General features: G+C 46.5%; 1 protein-coding gene across 1 annotated transcript in view; it reads right to left on the minus strand.

Annotated features, from left to right (window-relative positions):
* Positions 1 to 1,180: 1,180 nt before the first annotated feature.
* The window catches only part of CPN1 (carboxypeptidase N subunit 1), a 35,539-nt gene continuing 16,037 nt past the window's right edge, over positions 1,181 to 20,682 (minus strand). Inside the window, exons 3-10 of the mRNA XM_056120781.1 lie at positions 19,892 to 19,927; positions 18,569 to 18,724; positions 14,720 to 14,902; positions 13,000 to 13,111; positions 11,394 to 11,533; positions 8,232 to 8,331; positions 6,288 to 6,406; positions 1,181 to 1,431 (exon numbers count right to left, since the gene is read on the minus strand). Coding sequence (XP_055976756.1) covers positions 1,264 to 1,431; positions 6,288 to 6,406; positions 8,232 to 8,331; positions 11,394 to 11,533; positions 13,000 to 13,111; positions 14,720 to 14,902; positions 18,569 to 18,724; positions 19,892 to 19,927 — 1,014 coding nt within the window. The 3' untranslated portion in view covers positions 1,181 to 1,263. The remainder of the gene's footprint in view (positions 1,432 to 6,287; positions 6,407 to 8,231; positions 8,332 to 11,393; positions 11,534 to 12,999; positions 13,112 to 14,719; positions 14,903 to 18,568; positions 18,725 to 19,891; positions 19,928 to 20,682) is intronic.

Raw genomic sequence — 20,682 nt, forward strand, 5'->3', positions numbered from 1 at the left:
GATGCCTGAGTGCAGAGTCAGGAGTAAGCCCTGAGCACCACACGGTGTGGCCCAAAAAAACAAAAAAAAAAAAAAAAAAAAAAAAGAAAAACCCACATGGAGAAAGGCAAATGGCAGAGGAACACACTCATGGACCGAGTACAAAGAAATAAAGCAAGGGATTAGACAGCCCCCTAACCCCCCCAACCCCGCTAAGACCCTGCTTGAATTGGGATCTGAGGGTGCTTGGGGCAAGAGGTCACTGCGGGATAGGGTGGTGGGGCCCTGGACCTTTGGGGGTGCAAGTAATGTTGTGCAACTCTAAAATATTTTAAATAAAAAATGAACTGAAAATTTAAAAAAGAATCCCACGTGTCTTAATGGGGCTGGAGCAGAACAAATTTTGAAAGTCGTGTGGGGTGTGTTGATAGAGCACACAGCCTCACACTCTGTGTTTGGGAGGTGTGGAGGGCCATTTTCAGCCATACCCGGAAGGGTTTAGGGCTCACTCCTGGCTCTGTGCTCAGGACACCCATATATGGTTTTAGGGATTGAACTGGGGTCAGCCCTGTTCAAGCAAGTGCCTTAACGCCCATAACAATCTCCCCAGCCCCCTGTTCTGATACACCAGGCAGTGTTTAGAACACAAGAGGCCCATACTCAGAGTCTAGCCTGGCTGTGCGGGGTCCCTGCAGTACTGGGAGGAGGAGGACGGGAGGTGCTGTGGGTACCAGGGCCCCACCGAGTCAGGCTCAGACCCCACCACTCGAGTCATCTCTCCAGTCGCAGAAAACATCCAGAAAGATGCATATCGCTGCAAACACCACGCACAGAAAGCAGGAGCGGGAAGACTAGCGGGGTCTGTGTCGGGGGGAACCTTTTCTTAGAAGAAGCTGGGGGGAATGTTCTCGAGGATTTCAGAGGAATTAGCCCCATGCTTGCTCTGGGAACAGCTGTGACAGAGAGCCCTGCCTCTCCCTTCCTCGGTGAGGTGGTGAATCTTCACTGAGCACCTGCCTGGCGGGGTCCTGGCTGCACTCTGCCACCAGAAAAGCCAAACCTCCAGGATCAGTCTCCAGATGCAAGTGTGGGCTGGCCCGGAGCCCAAACCCCACCCAGACGCCCAGAAGGACCCCACCGCCAAGCGTATGTGTTTCTGCAGTCAGCGGGCTCACCCCAGCACACAGGAAACCATTCAGAATTGTTCTGAATATGTTTATCTTTAAATATGTCCCGGATGACAAGCCAGAGGGTTCCAGCTGATTGCAGAAGAGAAAAAACTTTCTACAGCGTGGCCCTGGGCACTGTGGAGTTCATCTCCTGTGTCTTCCTCCTAGAGGCTCGGGGCTGCATTTTCTTCTGGGGGACTCTCCCTCCAGACGGAGAGCGAGAAGTCCGTCTTGTAGGGGTGACTGGAGGGGAGCTTGAGCTTCTCTTAAGTTGGAAGTTTATCTGGAAGACAAAGAAGAAAGGAGGTTTTTGGTGGTATTTTTTTTCTTTTTCTTTTTTGGATCACACCCGGTGATGCATAGGGATACTCCTGGCTCTGCACTCATTTCTGTTACTCCTGGCAGTTGCTTGGGGGACCATATGGGATGTTGGAAATCGAACCTGGGTTGGCCGCTTGCAAGGCAAACACCCTCCCCGCTGTGCTATAGCTCCAGCCCTGGAAAGGAGCTCTACAGAGATAAAGTGAAAAAAAAAAAACTCACTTCATACATACATACTAGGAGAAAATGGCCACATCTACACACCCTACCGTGAGTTTCCACATATTTCTGCAGACAAGAGCAGCAATGGATAGGGCTCTAACAACCCTCCATGGGTCTCAGGACTGTAGCATGTCCTTGGCAAGCTGGCGTCCTGGATTTGAGCTCTGGCACCACATGGCTTCCTCAAGTAACCCCGGGAGTGAGACCCTCACCCACACCTCAAGCACCAAGCCTGGAGTAGACCTGAGCACTCCTGGGTGAGGTTCCAAAAAAAAAACCAAGAAAATAAATAGTTTCATGAAATCATCCCCTTTCTGCTGACACTGTGAATCTGGGTGCCATGCTCAGGCACGCAGAGCATTCCCGGAAGCCTTTTGCCTTGAACGCATGGAAACGGAGAGATTTATGGAGATTGCGAAATGGGTGTGCGATGGCCCTTAAATTCCCAAGTTCCGTGTGCATTAATTAAGACATGTATTCCCAACAATACATGGAAACTTCCCTCTGGCTGGGATCCTCCACTATAAGATGTTTTTTTGTTTGTTTGGGTGTTGTTGTTCTTTGGGGACAACATCTGGAACTGCCGTGGGCCGGGGGTCACTCCCTGCAGTGCCTTGGATCAAACCTGGGGCTCCTCTATGTGTGTGTGTGTGTGTGTGTGTGTGTGTGTGTGTGTGTGTGTGCCCCGCCTCCCCTGACCCTGAGGTGTTCTTGGCTGACACAGGCGCCACACGCTAGCTGTGCAGGAGACACAGAATCTCCCAGGAAATGAGGGGGAGAAGGTAGGGCTCGGGGCTTGGGGCTCGGGACACACGCCAAGGGCCTGTCCTTGGCTTTCAGGCCCAGGGACGGGGTGAACTGCTGGCGCCAGCTGGGAGTGGAACAACCTGCATCAGAAAGAACATTCCGGGAGGTTACTTCCTGCCTCGTCCCAAAATTCTCCCAGCCAGCTTTCCTGCAAGTTCCTAGAGCAGGGAATGTCAGAAGTGACCACACTGTAGCAATGCAGGGATCCTTGGAAAAGAAAAGAGAGCAGAGGAGAAAAGGGCAGGAAAACACGGGGAGAAGGATGGGGTGGGGGGCTGAGGGGAGGTGGGAAATGGTGTGGGGAGAGGGGGGATGCCCTGTGCACTCTCCTGCCACAGGGCAGCCCTGGAACCATGATCTTTCTTTCCTTTCCTTTCATTGGTTGGGGGAGGGGGGCAATACCCGCCTGGAGGAGTTCAGGGCTTACTTCTGACTCTCAGCTCAGGGATCACTCCTGCAGGGACTTGGGGGACCGTATGTGGTGCCAAGGACTGAACCTGGCTCAGCCATGTGAAGGGCTGACTTGCACACAGTGAGGGCTAAGATGTCTCGGTACCTTTTTCCTGGCTGGATGTATCTGGGGATTCACATTCATGACCTCTGAGCCCACTTTGCTCTGCAATCCTGATCTACTAGGACTGAAGCTCAAAAGGTCTGGGTTTTAGAGCAAAAATATTCCTTGCTCTACCACAACACCCAAAAGGAGAGAGAGAGAACAAAAGGGAATGCCCTGCCACAGAGGCAGGGTGGGATGGGGGGATGGGGGTGGGAGGGATACTGGGATCCGTGGTGGTGGGAAATAGGCACTGGTGGAGGGATGGGTACTTGATCATTGTATAACTGAAACCCAAGCACAAAAATTTGTAAGTCTACAACTGTACCTCATGGTGTTTCACTAATGAAAATTAATAAAAAAAATATATCCCCTGCTCTTCATCTTACCTATGAAAAGAGTGGGACCACAGAGATGGCTCCCAGCACCCTGGGGAGCAGCACAAAGCATAGAAGCACTGGGTGTGGAGCAAAGACAAGTTTAAAAAGTCATGGGGTGACATTGAAACGAACGGCATCTTCAAAGATGTCATGGCACTGGCCAAGCAAGTGAAAACAGAGATAGACAAATGGGACTGTCTTAAACTAAGAAGCTTCTGCACCTCCAAAGAAACAGTGACCAAAATACAAAGACAGTCCACAGAATGGGAAAGGATATTCGCCAAATACACATCCGACAAGGGGTTGATATCAAGGATATACAAAGTACTGGTTGAACTCCACAAGAAGAAAACATCCCACCCTATCAGAAAATGGGGCGATGAAATGAACAGAAACTTCATCAAAGATGAAATCCGAATGGCTAAAAGACACATGAGAAAATGCTCTACATCATTAATCATCAGGGAGATGCAAATCAAAACAACAATGAGGTATCATCTCACACCACAGAGACTGGCCCACATCCAAAAGAACAAAAGCAACCGGTGCTGGCGCGGATGTGGCAAGAAAGGAACCCTCCTTCACTGCTGGTGGGAATGCCAACTGGTTCAGCCCTTTTGGAAAACAGTATGGGCGATTCTCAAAAAATTAGAAATTGAGCTCCCATTCAACCCAGCAATACCACTCCTGGGAATATACCCCGGAGAGGCAAAAAAGTATAGTCAAAGTGACATCTGCACTTGTTTGTTCATTGCAGCACTCTTTACAATAGCCAGAATCTGGAAAAAACCTGAGTACCCGAGAACAGATGACTGGTTAAAGAAACTTTGGTACATCTACACAATGGAGTACTATGTAGCTGTTAGAAAAGATGAAGTCATGAAATTTACACACAAAAGGTTCTACATGGAAAGTATCATGCTAAATGAAATCAGTCAGAAGGAGAGGGACAGACATAGAAAGATTGCATTCATCTGGGGAACATAAAGTAACAAAATAGGAGACTGGCACCCAAGAATAGCTAAGATAAGTACCAGGAGGTTTAATACATGGCTAGGAGGCCAGCCACACATGCTAGGGGAAAGGGCAGCTCAGATAGAGAAGGGAGCACCGAATAAAGGGTGTTGGGAGGATCCTCCCAGGATGGGAGATGCATGCTGAAAGTAGACTATAGTCCGAACATGATTGCCACTCAATGCCTCTTTTGCAAACCACAGCACCCAAAAGGAGAGAGAGAACAAAAGGGAATGCCTTGCCACAGAGGCAGGGTGGGATGGGGGGGGGGGGAGGGAATGGGAGGGCTACTGGGATCATTGCTGGTGGAGAATGGGTACTGGAGGAAGGATGGGTACTCGATCATTGTATAATTGAAACCCAAGCACAAAAATTTGTAAGTCTACAACTGCACCTCATGGTGTTTCACTAATAAAATTTTTTTTAAAAAAGTCATGGGAGAAGGCAGCTGGGATAGAGAAGGGATCACTAAATCAATGATGGTTGGAGGAATCGGTCAGGATGGGAGATGTGTGCTGAAGGTAGATAAAGGACCAAACATGATGGCCTCTCAGTATCTGTATTGCAAACCATAATGCCCAAAAGTAGAGAGAAAGGAGGAAACTGTCTACCGTAAAGGCAGGGGTTGGGGTAGGGTGGGGGTGACGGGAGGGATACTGGGGACATTGGTGGTGGAAAATGTACACTGGTAGAGGGATGGGTGTTCAATCATTGTATGACTGAAACTCAATCATGAAAGCTTTGTAGCTATCTCACAGTGATTGAATAAAAAGAAAAAAGTCTTGGGTACAAACAACATGCTAGGAGGGACCCCACCCCCTTCCTACTCCAGCACCACTGGGTGTTCGCTCCCATCCCCTCGTCCCTCCCCACCCCCTCCCCACCACCTTCCCACCCCCATTAAAATACAACCAAATAAAGTAGAATATTGGAAGAGAAGCTTTTGCAAAGCAAGACTTGCACACCTGGGCCCAGAACGGGCATAGCGCCACCTGGCGGTAGTCCTAACAACACACTCGGCCCATTAAGGACTCAGCGCCTCCTGGCGGCAGTCCTTGCAATGGCGTAGAGGAACGCAGCCGGGGTTGGGGGCGGCTGGGGTGGAGGCTGGGGATTGGGGCGTTTCAAACTCCTCTTTCTCACGCTTGCCGCCTGCCAGTCTCGGTAGAACTGCTTTCTATGCACGTTCCAATGTCGACCTCTGGTGAGAGAGGTGCTACTATCACCAGTTTCCAGTGGAGGAAATTCAGAATGGAAACCCAGGTCTGTGGGCGAGGGACTTGGATTTAGGCTGCGTTTCTCTGCCCTACGTCACTGAGCAGAAGGAAAAAAACAAAGTCATAGGAAAGGGCGAAGATACAGCAGAACAGTGGAAGAAGAAATGAGCTTTTATATATATATAATATATGTATGTGTGTGTATGTATATACATATATATATATATCTCACTGTCACTGTCCTCCCGTTGTTCATCGATTTGCTCGAGCGAGCCCACTAATGTCTCCATTGAAGACTTTGTTGTTACTGTGTTTGGCATATCGAATACGTCACGGGGAGCTTGCCAGGCTTTGCCGTGCGGGTGAGATACTCTCAGTAGCTTGTCAGGCTCTCCGAGAGGGGCGGAGGAATCGAACTCAGGTCGGCCATGTTGGCTGCATGCAAGGCAAACGCCCTACCGCTGTGCTATCGCTCCAGCCCATATATATATATATATATATATATATATATATATATATATATATAACTTTTTTTAGTGAAAGAAGAAAGCTCAGGCAATGAAACCATGCCAGTGGCTGTAAGGACCTTAGGTCCGGGATCTTCCTGGAATGCTGTCCCACTCACCTGTTTGGGGTTTCCAGGACCCACGGTCACACTCACTGACTCTGGATCATACCCAGGTGCTGAGGCAGTGACAACATAGGTACCCGGAAGTAGCAGCCGGAAATAGTCGCCATCTTCACCTAAAAGTCACAAGGATATACCTGTGTATGAGTAAGTTACCAACAAAGAAAGGGGGGGAAGAGCAATAGTATGGGTGGAAGGAAGGGAGCCTGCTTTGTATGAACCCAACCTGGGCTCAATCCCTCTGACACCCCATAGGGTGCTCTGAGCCCACCAAGAGTGATCCCTAAGTGCACAGCCAGGAGCAAACCTTGAGCACCGCCGGGTGTGGCCCCAAACTAAACTAAAGAAATCCACCCCATTGAGGCCTTGATGTGGAAAGTCATGGGAGGGTTTTCACAGACCACAATGAAGCCGGTTATGATCTACAGCAAGTGTCAGCTTGGCTTTAGGGGTGTGTGGGCCTCTGTCCCCGGGCTGCAGGTGTGTCTGTGCTCCGGACTGAGAATGTGGTTCTTAATTTTAGATGCTGTACTTTCTAACAAAATCACACCCCGGAAGGAGGGACTAAGGGAAAGCTTGAAAGATCTATTAATGTTTTGCCTGGTAAAGAGTCCCCATGTCAGAGTTCGGTGAGCAATTGTGAAGAAATGATCCCCAGCGAGAGAAATATGTATGAGGACAAGGCAGGTAAGTTGCAGCCAGGAAGATTTTGCAAGACAGAAGCAAAAACTACCATAGCAAACAGAACGACAATAGAAGAAATGAATTGCCCTGTGAAAGCTTGTGCACTGATGCAAAGATGAAAGGGGTGGCCCAGGAAAAGTTAGTGTTGTGCAGTGCAGAGCCTGAACTACTGGACGCGAAGGCCCTGGACTGGACGGGCCGCAGGCAGAGATGTTGTAGGCATATCATCTTTTTTGAAAAAAGAGGGTTGGATTAAATTACCACTTAAGGTCTGATTTTTAAGAACTCTATTTTTATTGTATGATTATTATCTTTATGTTTTGGTTTGGGGCCATGCTGGCGACACTCAGGAATTACTCCTGGCAGTGCTCAGAGGACTATAGGGGTTGCTGGGGATTGAACCTGGGTTGGCCACACACAAGGCAAGCACGCACTAACCACTGTTTTGTCCACTCCAGACCCAAGAATTCTTTTATTTTTCTTCCATCACCTTCAAAGTTATGCTAAAGGTAAAATAAAATTAAAAACTAAAGTGTTTCCAGATGCAAGCCAAGCAGCTGAAATTCAAGAATATACCAGTCCCCCTGATGAAAAATTGCTGGGCATCCTCGGGAGATGGGTGCCTACCTCCAGTACCCACCCGGCCTTTAGAACATCAGGGCCTTTGCCTCAATGAACCTCCCACCGGAGCTGAATTGGGATCATCTCAGAGGACAGAAGATCTCTCTTTCACATGGGACTTGCATCCTGTCTCCATAGGCTGAGCCATGAGCTGCAGCCTGGCTGTGAATCTCACCCTTAGCTACAGCTCGGTCCCCTACCCCGCAACAACGCCCTGCCAGCAGCCACTCCAAGCAGAGTTTGATCCAAACAGGCCAGCCAGCTGGCGGCAGCATTGCGGGAGGATGTCAGCTTGGCTCCAAGAAGATAGCCTCCACCCTCAATCTACCTGGCAACAAGTCTCTGGAGGGAATTAAATGAAATTCGTCTGGGTTCAGGAATGTGCCACCATCCTTTTCCATTCCACTGTCCACCAACAGGTGTGCTCACAAAACCCCTTGATGCCAGGATTCCCCCCCCCCCCCCCCCCCCGCAAGGTGCCGAAGGCAGGAACTCCCCGTGCAGAGATGTGACTATTCAGCCTCCAGTTCTCCCTCCCTCAGGCCAGCCCTGCCCATCTCTCTGGGGGTTCCACTGAAGAAAGAGGAGGAAGATGAGAGCGGCTCCTTCCCAGCCCCTTGAGTAGCGGCCACCTACCGGAAGTGACGTCATGGTTGATCCCAGTGACGGAAATGACAGCCTGCGGGAGCGGGTTGTAGTTCTCATCCAGCACCATGCCCTTGATGCCGTGGTGTACCTGCAGAATGGCCATGACACGTATCTGCGTGGCGCTCTCATCCCCAGAGCCCTTTCCCAGGGCCTGCACTGGATGCTCTGCTCTCTCTCTGTCCCCAGCCCCCCTGCAAGGTGACCTCTCTTCATCAGCCCCACACCCCGGCTAAAACCTAATTCAAGGCGTGTCAGTTGTCTGCCCTAACCCCAGCTCCCTCGGGGACAGAGCTGAGGAAGAGGAAGCTGAGGTTCTGTTTGAGGGACACAACCCCGGGTGCTCAGGCCTACACACTCCAGCCTTTTGTACTCTCTCAGGTCCTTGAAGTCCTTCTGAAGGGTGGGTGGAGAAGAGGGTATGGACCAACCCAGCTGTACTCAGGGCTTACTCCTGGCTCATATTCAGGGATCACTGGGCTCAGGGGACCATATGTGGTGCTGGGGATTTGAACCAGGGTTGACTGCACAAGAAACCCGAGGTTCTGAGCCAGAGCAATAGTCCTGCAGGTAGGGCACTTGTCTCACTTGTGGCTGACCTGGGTTCAATCCCTGGCATCCCATACGGTCTCCTGAGCACTGCCAAGAGTAATTCTTGAGTGAAGAGCCAAGAGTAGCCCCTAAGTATCACCAGTTATGAACCACCCCCCCCCCCAAAGAAAACCCAAAGCAGAACAAAAAAGGTGAATCTCAAGGCCTAGTGATAATGAAGCATCATTTTTTTAAAGTTGGGGTGGGGGTGGGGGTGGGGGTGGTGGCACACTAGTGATGCTCAGGGCTTACCCCTGGCTCTGTACTCAGGGATTACTCCTGGTGGTGCTCGGGGGACCATAAAGGATAATGGGAATTGACCTCAGTTTGGCTGCATGCAAGACAATGCCATTCTTGGACTTTGTAGAATGGTTGTACTATTGTTCCAGCCCACGAAGCATCTTTTTTATGGATTTGAGCTTAGTCTGGCCTGGTAGGTGGAATCCTTTTATGACCCTAGAGATCTGTATGGCTCTCTCTCTTATCTTCCTTGTGTCTGTTTATTTTATATTTGGGGGCCATAACTGAGGATGCTCAGGGGTCACTCCCAGCCATTCTGGTTCCATCTCTGGCACTGCTTATGGTCCTCGTGTATCACCAGAGTCCCTCTCGAGCACTGAACCAGGAGTAACCCCTGAGCATCACCTGATGTGTCCCCCACCCCACAATAATAATAAAGCAATAAACATTGGGCCAAGGATAAAACTCTGTGGTAGATCCTGGGATCTGGCCCAGATCTCCCGCGTACTGAGCCATGCTCCAACCCGCTGGCCCTTCCGTCTGTTTAAATGTCACTTTCTCAGGAAGACCTTCACATTTTGCAGCTATTTTGTTCATTGTCTCTCCTCACTTCCTAGCAGCAGGAATTTCCTCACAGTGCTGGGCACGTAGGCGATCCTGACAATAGCTGTGTCTGGGGAAGGGGTGGTTGCATTTTGCTAAGAAGTTGCCTGCCACAGGTCGACTGGAGGCGCATGTCACTGAAGGGCGTTGCAGGATGAGTAAGAGTTGGCAAGGCACTGTTAGAACTTTACAAGAAAAAAAAAATCCAACCCCATCATAAAATGGGAGAAGAGATAAACAGAAACTTCCCCAAAGAAACTACAAATAGCCAGATGGCACATGAAAAACTGCTCTGCCTCAGTAATCATCAGGGAGATGCAAATCAAAACAAAAGTGAGATATCATCTCACACCAATAAGAACAAGAGTCTGGCACACATCAATAAGAACAAGAACAAACAGTGCTGGCGCGGTTGCAGGGAGAAAGCGTCCCTCACTCACTGCTGGTGGGAACACTGGTTGGTTCAGCCTTAAAACAATATGGATATTCCTTTAAAAAAATCTAGGAATTGAGCTTCCATTTGACTCTGAAATATACCACTCCTAAGAATACATCCCAAGCACCCAATAACAAAATAGAGGAAAGACGTTTGCACCCCGATGTTCCTTGCAGCACTATCTACAATAATCCACATCTGGAAACAAACCAAATGTCCAAGAATAGATGACTGGGTAAAGAAACTATGGTACACAGGAGGATTACTCTATTGCTTTGAGGACAGCCACACTCGCTAGGGGAAAAGGCAGCTCAGATAGAGAAGGGAGCACCAAATAAAGGGTGTTGGGAGGTTCCTCTCAGGATGGGAAATGCGTGATGAGAGTAGACTATGGACTGAAAAAGATTGCCACTCAATGTCTCTTTTGCAAACCACAGCCCTCAAAAGGAGAAAGAGAACAAAAGGGAATGCCCTGCCACAGAGATAGGGTGGGATGGGGGTTGGGGGAGGGAGGGATACTGGGACTGGTGGTGGTGGAGAATGGGCACTGGTGGAGGGATGGGTATTCGATCATTGTATAACTGAAACACAAGCACAAAAATTTGTAAGTCTACAACTGTACCTCATGGTGTTTCACTAATAAAAATTTAAGGAAAAAAAACTATGGTACATACATACAATGGAATATTACTCAGCCATAAGAAAAGATCATGCAGTTTGCTGTTCCATGGAGAGCATCATGCTGAGTGTAGCCAGAGAGACAGACACTCTCTCTCTCTCAGAGAATAAGGAAACATAATGGGAGAGGGGCAGATTATGAATGTCAAAACACAGTGGAAACAAAGAACAGGAGAACTGGTAGGAATGGGCCAATGTCTATGGTGCAGGGAAGATTAAACGGGAGGAGGAGGTAATGCTGAAACGGAGTAAAAGTGTGCGTGAACCCTATCGGCAAAAGTTCACAAAATCACATTGCAAAAATGTGTTTTTTTTAAGTGCCCCTTGGAGAGGCAGAGTGATGGGTGGGAAGTAAAGGCTGGGTGAAAACTTTGTAATTTCACGGTGACTTTTTTTTTAATTGGGGAGGAGGAGAATCAGCACACACCAGGCTGGACCACACAAGCTGGACGGAGCGGGTACGCACACCTGGGTCGGCACCATCGCCAGCTTCTCTAGCAGAGAGAGCGCCTGAGTGGGACTCCCGGCAGGGGAAAGCCTGTGCTCCGGGGATGTGCTTCTCTTTCTGAGCTCCCACAGGTCAGCAAAGGGGATTTTTTTTTTACCTCTTCCAAGAACTGGACCAGAGCCTCCTGGTTCGCCAGCCACTCACGCTGCAGCTCTTCTTGGCGGGGAAACTTGTCACAGCTCAGCTCCAAGGTGATCTCGAAGCAGTTGGTGTGAAGGTAATTGAAGTCCTGCATTCCTGGGTGGAGGAGCAGCGCGGTTCTGCTTCCAGTGCTCGCCCAGTGCGCCCTCATTGCATCAGTCCTGGCCGCCCACCCCACAGATCTCTCTCCTTCCTCTTGGCCCATATCACAGGGTCTCTCACTTCCGAGTTTTCTCTTTTGTAATAACGATTTTAACATCTCCATCTTCTACCTGTTTCTAGCTCATGACTTAAATATCACTACGTGTTTCGCTCAGCCCATCTGAATTCTGCTTATGATATTTACATCAAAATTACAATGAAAACAGTACTCTTCTTACTTTCTTTTCTTTAAATGGGGGTTCGGAGAGGGGCCACACTCAGCACTGCTCAGGAGACCATATGGTAGTGAGAATAAAGCCTGGGGCTCCCACATGCCGAGCGTGGGTTCCACCGAGCTGTGTCCAGTGGTGCTGGTGGCTACTCCCCGAGAACTGCTCAGTGCCACTCCATGCAGAGCTTGGGGGACCGTGCAGTGCTGGAGAACCAAACCAGTCTTCCTGCATGCAAGGCAGGTCCACTGGCCTTTTGAACTTGCTCCCCAAGTGGTATTGTTCTTGAATCACAGATAAGGAAACCACGGTTCACCTGAAGCCATATAACTGATATGCCGAGTAGAGTTTCAAGCCTTAGATCTCACTCTCTAAATGCCTGCCTGACGATTACAGTCACACATTTCTTTTTGTTGGTGGAGGGGATGGACTTTTGAGCCAGCCCAGGGACTGTTTGTGGCTCTGCACTCAAGAGTAACCCCTGGTGGTGCTCAAGGGACCATAAGTGGTGGTGGGGATGGAGTTAGGGTCTCTGTGTGCTTTAACCCCTATGTATTTCTCCGGTCCTCTGTGCATCTCTTAACGAACAGGAAGCATCATGGGTCATAAGTGATGGGTCATTAGGCAACATGAGTCATTGTGGGTCTGTTAAGAGTCTAATTACACAAACCAAGTGCTAGGCTGACCTCCCACCAAGATCAAAGGCACAGCCCACAATAGGAAGTACCGGTTCTCCTAAAATGACACCCACTCTGTGTCTAACCAGTCATGGAAAACACTAGCTTTAAAGAACCACAAATGTCTAACCTTCGCCGGAAAGAATCACAAGATGACATTAGAAACTGCTTGAATCCCCATTCGAATCCCAATTAGAATCCCCACTTGAATCTGCTCCATTTTTTAGCTCTCTACTAGACTGAAAATTTCTATACCTGGGGTCAAAGAGATTGTACAGGGATTAAGGCTCTTGCCTTGAAAACAGCTGACCCTGGTTCAATTCCTGGCACCACATATGATCCCCCGAGCACTGCCCGGAGTGACCCCTGAGCACAGAGCCAGGAGTAAGCCCTGAGCATCGTCAATTGTGGCCTAATAACCCAGCGGGACATTCTATAACATTTCTGTTATTTCCCTAAGACTAGTGGTAACTTTAAGACATGAATGCCCTGTCCCAAGGCACCCCTTACTTACCCTTGCTGAGAGAGTACCAGGATGCCCCATTGGTGATGCCTTCGGGAAAGTAGTCCCCACAGTTCCAACCTTGGTACATCCAGCCGTGCGCGTATGAGTAGACTTTAGCCAGCTGGGAGAAAGCAGTGGAAACGGCGTGAGCTCACCCTTACTAGCAACACGGGACTCCAAGTACCATGAAACCAAGACAGATCTCCAGGCATCCATCGGGACTGCGACTGAAAGTGTCAGCATGGAGAGAGAGATAGTAGGCGGTGTGTGTTCGTATGTACGTGCGTGTGTGTGTGTGTGCACGCGCATGCATGCGTGTTTATGTGCATGTGTGTCTACTAGTGCATGTGTCTACATGTGGGGTAATAAACACGAGATACTCAGATACTCTATAAGCTCTCTTCTACGTGTATCATTTTCTACTGAATTTTGTAAAAAAAAAAAACAAAGGAGTAAGAATGTTAGGCATTTTCTCAAGAGAAGAACTGTATATTAAAAATGACAGGTGTGTGCTGAAGGGAGAGAAATATATAATATCTTTATAATTCTCATTCATTCCTTTTTTATAGCAATTGACAATGAGATTTCTGAAGAAAAAGACTAAATATTTGCTTTGCAAAGCAGCAACTAGTGCTATTGTCTGTGCAGTTCACTAATTAATAGCCAATGTTTAATTGATAGACCAATGATTGACAGATAATATTAATAATACTATAACTATTAAGTAACATGTTTATTTTATAGACTGCAGATTTAAAATATTATGTAAACTTCTTTTCTAATTTGATTTTTGTTTGGGGGCTATATAACTAATGGTGTTTGGGGCTCATTCCTACCAGGCTTGGGGGACCATATGGGATGCTGGGGATCAAACTAGGTTGGTTATGTGCAAGACAAGACCCTACATGCTGTACATGCTCCAGTCCCTATGTAAATATGTTTTCATAACATGGCCAATGTTGGAGCAATAGCACAGTGGTAGGGCGCTTGCCTTGCACGAAGCCAACATGGCCAACCTGAGTTTGATTCCTCCGCCCCTCTCAGAGAGCCTGGCAAGCTACCGAGAGTATCTCACCCACACAGCAAAACCTGGCAAGCTGCCTGTGACATATTCGATATGTCAAACACAGTAACAAGTGTCACAATGGAAACGTTACTGGGCCCACTCAAGCAAATTGATAAACAGTGGGAGGACAGTGACAGTGACAGTGATTGTAAAATTGTAAATCAACCCCCACCCCCCAAAATCATGTTTAATGCACTAGTCTATAATAGTATGTGACATTTGGCATTTATTTTCCTTTTTTGTTTTTGTTTTTGTTTGAGGGCCACACCCCAGAGGTGCTCAGGGATTACTCCTGGTTCTGCACCCAAGGGACCACTCCTGGCTGAGCTTGGGGGACCATCTGGGGTGGATTGGACCCAGTTGGCCGTGTGCAGGTCAGCCACTGGACTCTATCATTCTGGCTCCTTTTGGCATTTTTCTTGCACATTATTAATTTGTCTTTTTTCCCCATGCATACTATATACCAGCATATTATAAAGTTTTCCTTATTTACTTCTTTTCTCATGAATTTATGGTTCATCACTCAAAACAAAATGTCACATACTAGATTGCACGCTGGCAGCATTTTTGGTGATTTTCACGAAACTCATTGCTAAGAAAATGTTTTGAGGAGTGATGCACTCCGGAACCCCACGCTCCTTTGGCTGGACAAGCTGTGCACACCTTCTGGAAAAGCTTGTCGTCAGGAGTGGGGGTGTTTGCAGTACGGCGGAAACCTCGAATCCGGGGCTCCTGAGACTTGTCATATGGGTAATTGGCCACCACAGCACCGCCATGGAGATTGGCAGAGAGAACAAAGTTGTAGGATTGGATCCACCGGATCACAGCCTGCGTCTCGGGCTCTACCTGCAAAGAGAGCACAGAAGGGACACTGAGTCCGGAGCGCCACGGGTCCCTTGGAGAGGACTGAGGAAGTGATCCAAGCAGTGGGCCTGTCGGAACTGAACAAAGAGGTCACAGAAAGGAGAAAGCTAGGTGGGATCACTCCTGGTGGTGCTCAGGGGACCATGTGTAGTGCCAGGATCGAATCAGGGCCCTCTGCATGGCATGAGTGCCTTAACCTCTATGCTGTCTGGCCCCATTATTTCCAAGTTTGATGGGAGAAGTAAAAGTAAACCAGAAAGTCTTTAAGTCAAAAAATAGAGCTTTCAGGGTAGTGCACTCTTTGTATGACATTGTAATGGCATTGTAATGGTTGATACACAGTATAGTACATTTGCAAAATGCATAAACATACAGTATGAAGAATGAACACTCATGAGATCAATGATGGGTGATGTACATGCACATACATGGCTGTGCAGATTCACTCATCCAAGCAAACACAAGGCTCTGGTGGATGCTGAAAATGGGAAGCAGGTAGTACCTGGAAAGTCTGTACTTTGCACCCAATTTTGGGTGTCAGCCTAAAACTTCTCTGAAAAAGAAAGTTGATTTATGAGAGGGCAGAAGGAAAAACCCCACAGACAGAGACAGATTCGACAGAGACAAACAGTAAGAGAGCAAATTTGAAGATGTTTGGCATTATCAAAGCGTTCAGAACTTCAACCTGCCTTCTCTTTGGCAACAAGAAAAGATTTTTCTCTAGTTCAGTCCCAGCTCCTGTAGTTTCTAAAGCACTTTGGCAGAAATTAGCTCTGGGAAATACATCTAAAAAATACTGGTTTGAAGTCATGTTTTAAGTTCCTTCTTCCTCCAACACATTTTCTGTATGTTGCCAATGGAACACTCCTGTGTAGTCACACCTTCCCTCAAAGAATAGACATAGATACTCAAACTAATCTCAGCTGAGCAGTGAAATTCCACACTCCCTACTGCCAATTGCCAGTGAGAGCATTGGAATGAAAGCCTAGAATCCACTGGGATTTGTAGTGTGAGAAAATAATTTGGAGTTCTCAGTATTTTCCCCTCCTTTTAGAATAAATCTGCTTAGGGGCTGGCGTGATAGCACAGCAGGTAAGGCGTTTGCCTTGCACACGGCCAACCTGGGTTCGATTCCTAGCATCCCATGTGGTCCCCTGAGCACCGTCAGGAGTGATTCCTGAGTGCAGAGCCAGGAGTAACCCCTGTGCATCACTGGGTATGACCCAAAAAGCAAAAAAAAAAAAAAAAGAAGAATATATCTGCTTAGTTATGTAGCATGAATGTATTCATGGCACCTCCTGGACCCCAAATCACCTATGAAAGCCCCATCTTTTACATTCTAAGGGAGACTAATGAACAGGGTTGGGTGTCCCCCAGATAGAATGGACACAATATCAAGGACATGAGCCCTGCTTTGTGACCAGGGATTAAGTCTGGTCTTATTTCCATATCGTAAATGTTTATATCCATCAAAATGAGGCCAGTTTCTCACAGGTCCTCTATGACTGGCCCACCTGGAGTCCAAGAGATGGCTCAGCCTTCTGGCTGGGTATGCTTACTAATACAAAGCTATTTTTATTGTATAATTTACTTGAGCCAAGAACACAATTACTATCCAAGATCTAAGTATCAAGATGGCATTTGCTTCATTTCAAAGAGGTAAATCACAGAGAATGTTCTAGAAATATATAATAGGCCTAAGGATACAGAGTCAATGAAGGTCCCCATATCAAGCCTTTCCCTTGCTCTATTTTTTTCTTGCCAGTCTCTGCACTTAGTCACAACAGGACAGCCAGGATGATCCTGCACTATGTGGGCCCTGGGTTGTGGAGACAATCCACAGCTGACAGTGGCCGTTCTCAGAAGCAGACTCACCAGTAAGATAAAGTTGCTCACAGGATCTGGGGGAGATGGGCCTGGGATGGAGCTTCGAGTGGGATTTTTCGGTTGAGAGAGGAAGGGAATGAGAAGAGACAAGGGCCAAATATAAAAGGGAAAAGGAAGGCCTGGGACTCTGAGCCTCTTTCTACTGCCAGGTGTTGATAAGTAAACACTTTCTCATATATCAGAAATATTTCACTACAGAATGCTTGAATCAACAGTATAGTGCAGTTGGAAACAACCTGAGTGCCCAGAATAGATGACTGGATGAAGAAACTATGGTACATCTACACAGTGAAATACTGCACACCCACCAGAGAAAATGAAATCATAAAATTTGCTTATAAATGGATGGACATGGAGTGAAATGAGTCAGGAGGACAAACATAGAATGATTGCCCTCATTTGTGGGATATACAAAAAACATAATGTGAGACTAATATCCAAGGATAGTAGAAATATCTGGTGGCTTGCTACAAGTGTGTGTGGGGACTGCAGTTAGGACAGAGAAGGGACCACTATGACAATAATAGTTGGAAATGATCACTCTGGACAAGAGCTGAGTGCTGAAAGGAGGTAAAGGGATATACTTGATAACTTTTCAGTACTTATAGTGCAAACCATAATTTCTAAAAGGAAAGAGAGATAAAGAGAGAGAACAAGAGGGAGAGAGAAGGAAAGTATTTGCCATAGAGATAGGCTAGGGAAGGGTGACAGGAGGGAAAAGGAGCACATTGGTGACAGGAAATGTATGGGTGTTGGGACATTGTATAAGTGAAACCTATGAACAGCTTTGTAACTGTGTATCTCAAGGTGATTCAACAACAACAACAACAACAAAAACAGTATAGTGCAGTAAAAAGATGTTGGGTTAAGAGTCCCAAGACCTGGGTTTTAATTTTGATTCCATCAAGCATTGGCTGTGAAAACTTAAATAATAACATCTTTATTTTGTTTTATTTATTTTTTGGTTTTTGGGTCACACCCAGCAATGCTCAGGGGTTACTCCTGACAGTGCCTAGAGGCCATAAGGGATGCTGGGGATTGAACCCTGGCTGACTGCATGCAAGGCAAGTGTCCTATCTGCTGTATAATCTCTCCAGTAGTCCTAATCACATCTTTAAAAGTGGTTTTCAACTGTCTTCCCATAGATGAGAGTTTGTCTGCAGGGACGAAAAGGTTGAAAACCATTTATCTTTAAGTGTGATGCCTATAAAAAGGGATGTAGAAGAGCCAAGGATGGCTTCGAGTGGGATTTTTGGGTAACATTTGGCCTCGCACATGTGAAGTCCTGGGTTCCACCCTTAGTATCCCAGTAAATTTGTCCCCTCAGCATCCCAGGAGTGACATCTCACCACCATGGTGGGAGTAATCCCCAAGTTTTGCTGGCTTTGACTCAAAGGCCAAATTAATTAGAATAAAACAAAAACAGGGATGGATAATACTGTTGGATGCCTTCCTCATGCTGTATGATAATGAATAACTGAAATGTTGGCACAAAAGAAATTTGCAAAGAGTGAAGAGCCTTGCAACCGACAGACACAACTTTCTCCTCCTTCATCACCATCTCCTCTGGCATCGAACACTTCATGAGTATGTCACCCAAAGGGGCTCTAAAGAATAGATAGTAAGAGGCATGAAATAAGTTATTATTGCCCTGGTAGGATTAACATGGAGCCGAATGGTGATTTAATTCTTGCTTGCTTAGGTGTGACGATCACTAGGGAAAAAATTCAGATACAAATGAATGCAAGTTTCTTCTCATACCTGACTTTCCCAGTTGTCTGGAAGGGGCAAGTGGTGATTGGGGCCCCCATTCCTCTCGTTGTGGTACACGTTGACATTGAGATCCGGGAAGTTTCGGTTGAGGTCCACACCATTTGCATTGTTTCTGCCATTCAGATACTCAAAGATTTCTGGGCCCTGCAGAGTGGGAAGAATGAAAGGTAAAATAAATAAATAAATAAATAAATAAAGATTTCAGATGGAATCTTAGATTTGTAGCACACTGTATGGTTCATTTTAGGTATCAGGTTCTGCACTGCACTGCACTGTCCTCCTGTTGTTCATCGATTTGCTCGAGCGGGCCCAGTAACGTCTCCATCGAAAGACTTTTTTGTTACTGTGTTTGGCATATTGAATTCACGGGTAGCTTGCCAGGCTTTGCCGTGTGGGCGAGATACTCTCAGTAGCTTGCCGGGCTCTCCGAGAGGGGTGGAGGAATCGAACCCAGCTCAGCCAGGCCAGCTGCAAGCAAGGCAAATACCCTACCGCTGTGCTATTGCTCCACCCAGGTATTAGTTTCATCTAACAAATTAAATATTTTTTCTTTCTTTGTTCTTAGTACTGGGAATCTAGCCCACATATGAGAAGCAAGCACTCCACCACTGAACCACACCTCTAGCCCATAAATTGTCTTTTCTTGAAACAGTAATGTGGCCCAGGGCACAGATTCAATGCAGCCTCCATCAAAATCCTGATGACATTCTTCAAGGACTTAGGACAAATGTTACTAGAATTCAAATGGAATCATAAAAGTCCTGAAGAGTCAACGGACGATTCTGAGAAAAGAAGATGGGAGGTATTCATTTACTAACTTCAAAATATAATATAAATAATTTTTTATGTAGAAATCCAAACTGGCAAAACTAAGTCAAAAAGACAGAAAACTTGGCAGTGATGTTACAGTCAATAATGCTATAGTCCTTTTGGTCAACAATGCTATAACACCTTAGTCAATAAAGCTATAGTACCTCTGGTCAACAATACAATAATACCTTAGTCAATGATGCTATAGTACCTATAGTCAGTGATGCTATAGTACCTATAGTCAATAATGCTATAATACCTATAGCCAACAGCACTATAATACCTATAGTCAACAATACTATAGTACCTTCCCAAAAAAGTAAAGAAAAAATGAAATATCAATGCAAACAAACAATGCTGCAGTACCTAGAGTCGACACTGATGCACTACATAGTTAAAGGGGTTTTTTTTTTTGTTGATGACTGATCTGGTCATGAGTTTTCTTACCACAATAAAAGTAAGGTTTTAGGCAGGGGGTGGAGTTCAGTGGTGAGTACTTGCCTTGCATGAATGAGTCCCTGGGATCGATCCTATACACTGCAAAAAATAAAATAAATAATTTTTAAGTAGTGAAGTGTCTCCATTGTGACAATTGTTGCTGTGTTTGGTATATCGAATATGTCACGGGTAGCTTGCCAGGCTTTGCCGTGTGGGAAGTGTAGTTGTAAAAATAAGAAAAACATTTTCAAGACTACCCCAATTTTTAAAGTAGTTTTTAATTAAAAAAGAAAAATCTGAGTTTTAACCTACACATCCTGACATCTCAAACCCAAACAAACCATGGTCAAACAGTTTTTCGAAGAACACACCCATAATGTAAGGCAGGCGCCTCATTTCAGCCTGGGAAATTCTAATTCACTGATCTAGAAGGAGGGACCAGATTTCAGGAATCTGTATTTTCAAACTCAGATTAACAAGCAGTGAGGGGAGATAACGAAGAGGCAGATGAGAGGTGACAAGGTCCTGAGCACTTTGGTGGGGTGGGGTGGGGGTGGGGTGGGGGCAGTATCTTTGTATAACAATACCATAAGGTTTGATCTTACTGTGATCAGGTTACCCAAACTATAATTTTTTATTTTTTTTAAAATATGATTTTGCTGCATAGCTACAAAATACCTACTGATTAACACTTTAACTTTGTATTAGAAAATATGGTAAAAGTTCATGCACTTTTTTTTGCAAGCTAAGATTTTAAAAATTGGACTTTATTCTAATAAAATGCACAGCTAAAAGATTATCATGTGTATCCCTTTGCCTACTTTCTTTGTTTTTCTTTTTTCATCATATGCACA

The sequence above is a fragment of the Sorex fumeus genome, unplaced genomic scaffold, assembly GCF_029834395.1.
Source record: "Sorex fumeus unplaced genomic scaffold, SorFum_2.1 ptg000043l, whole genome shotgun sequence".
NCBI lineage: Eukaryota > Metazoa > Chordata > Mammalia > Eulipotyphla > Soricidae > Sorex > Sorex fumeus.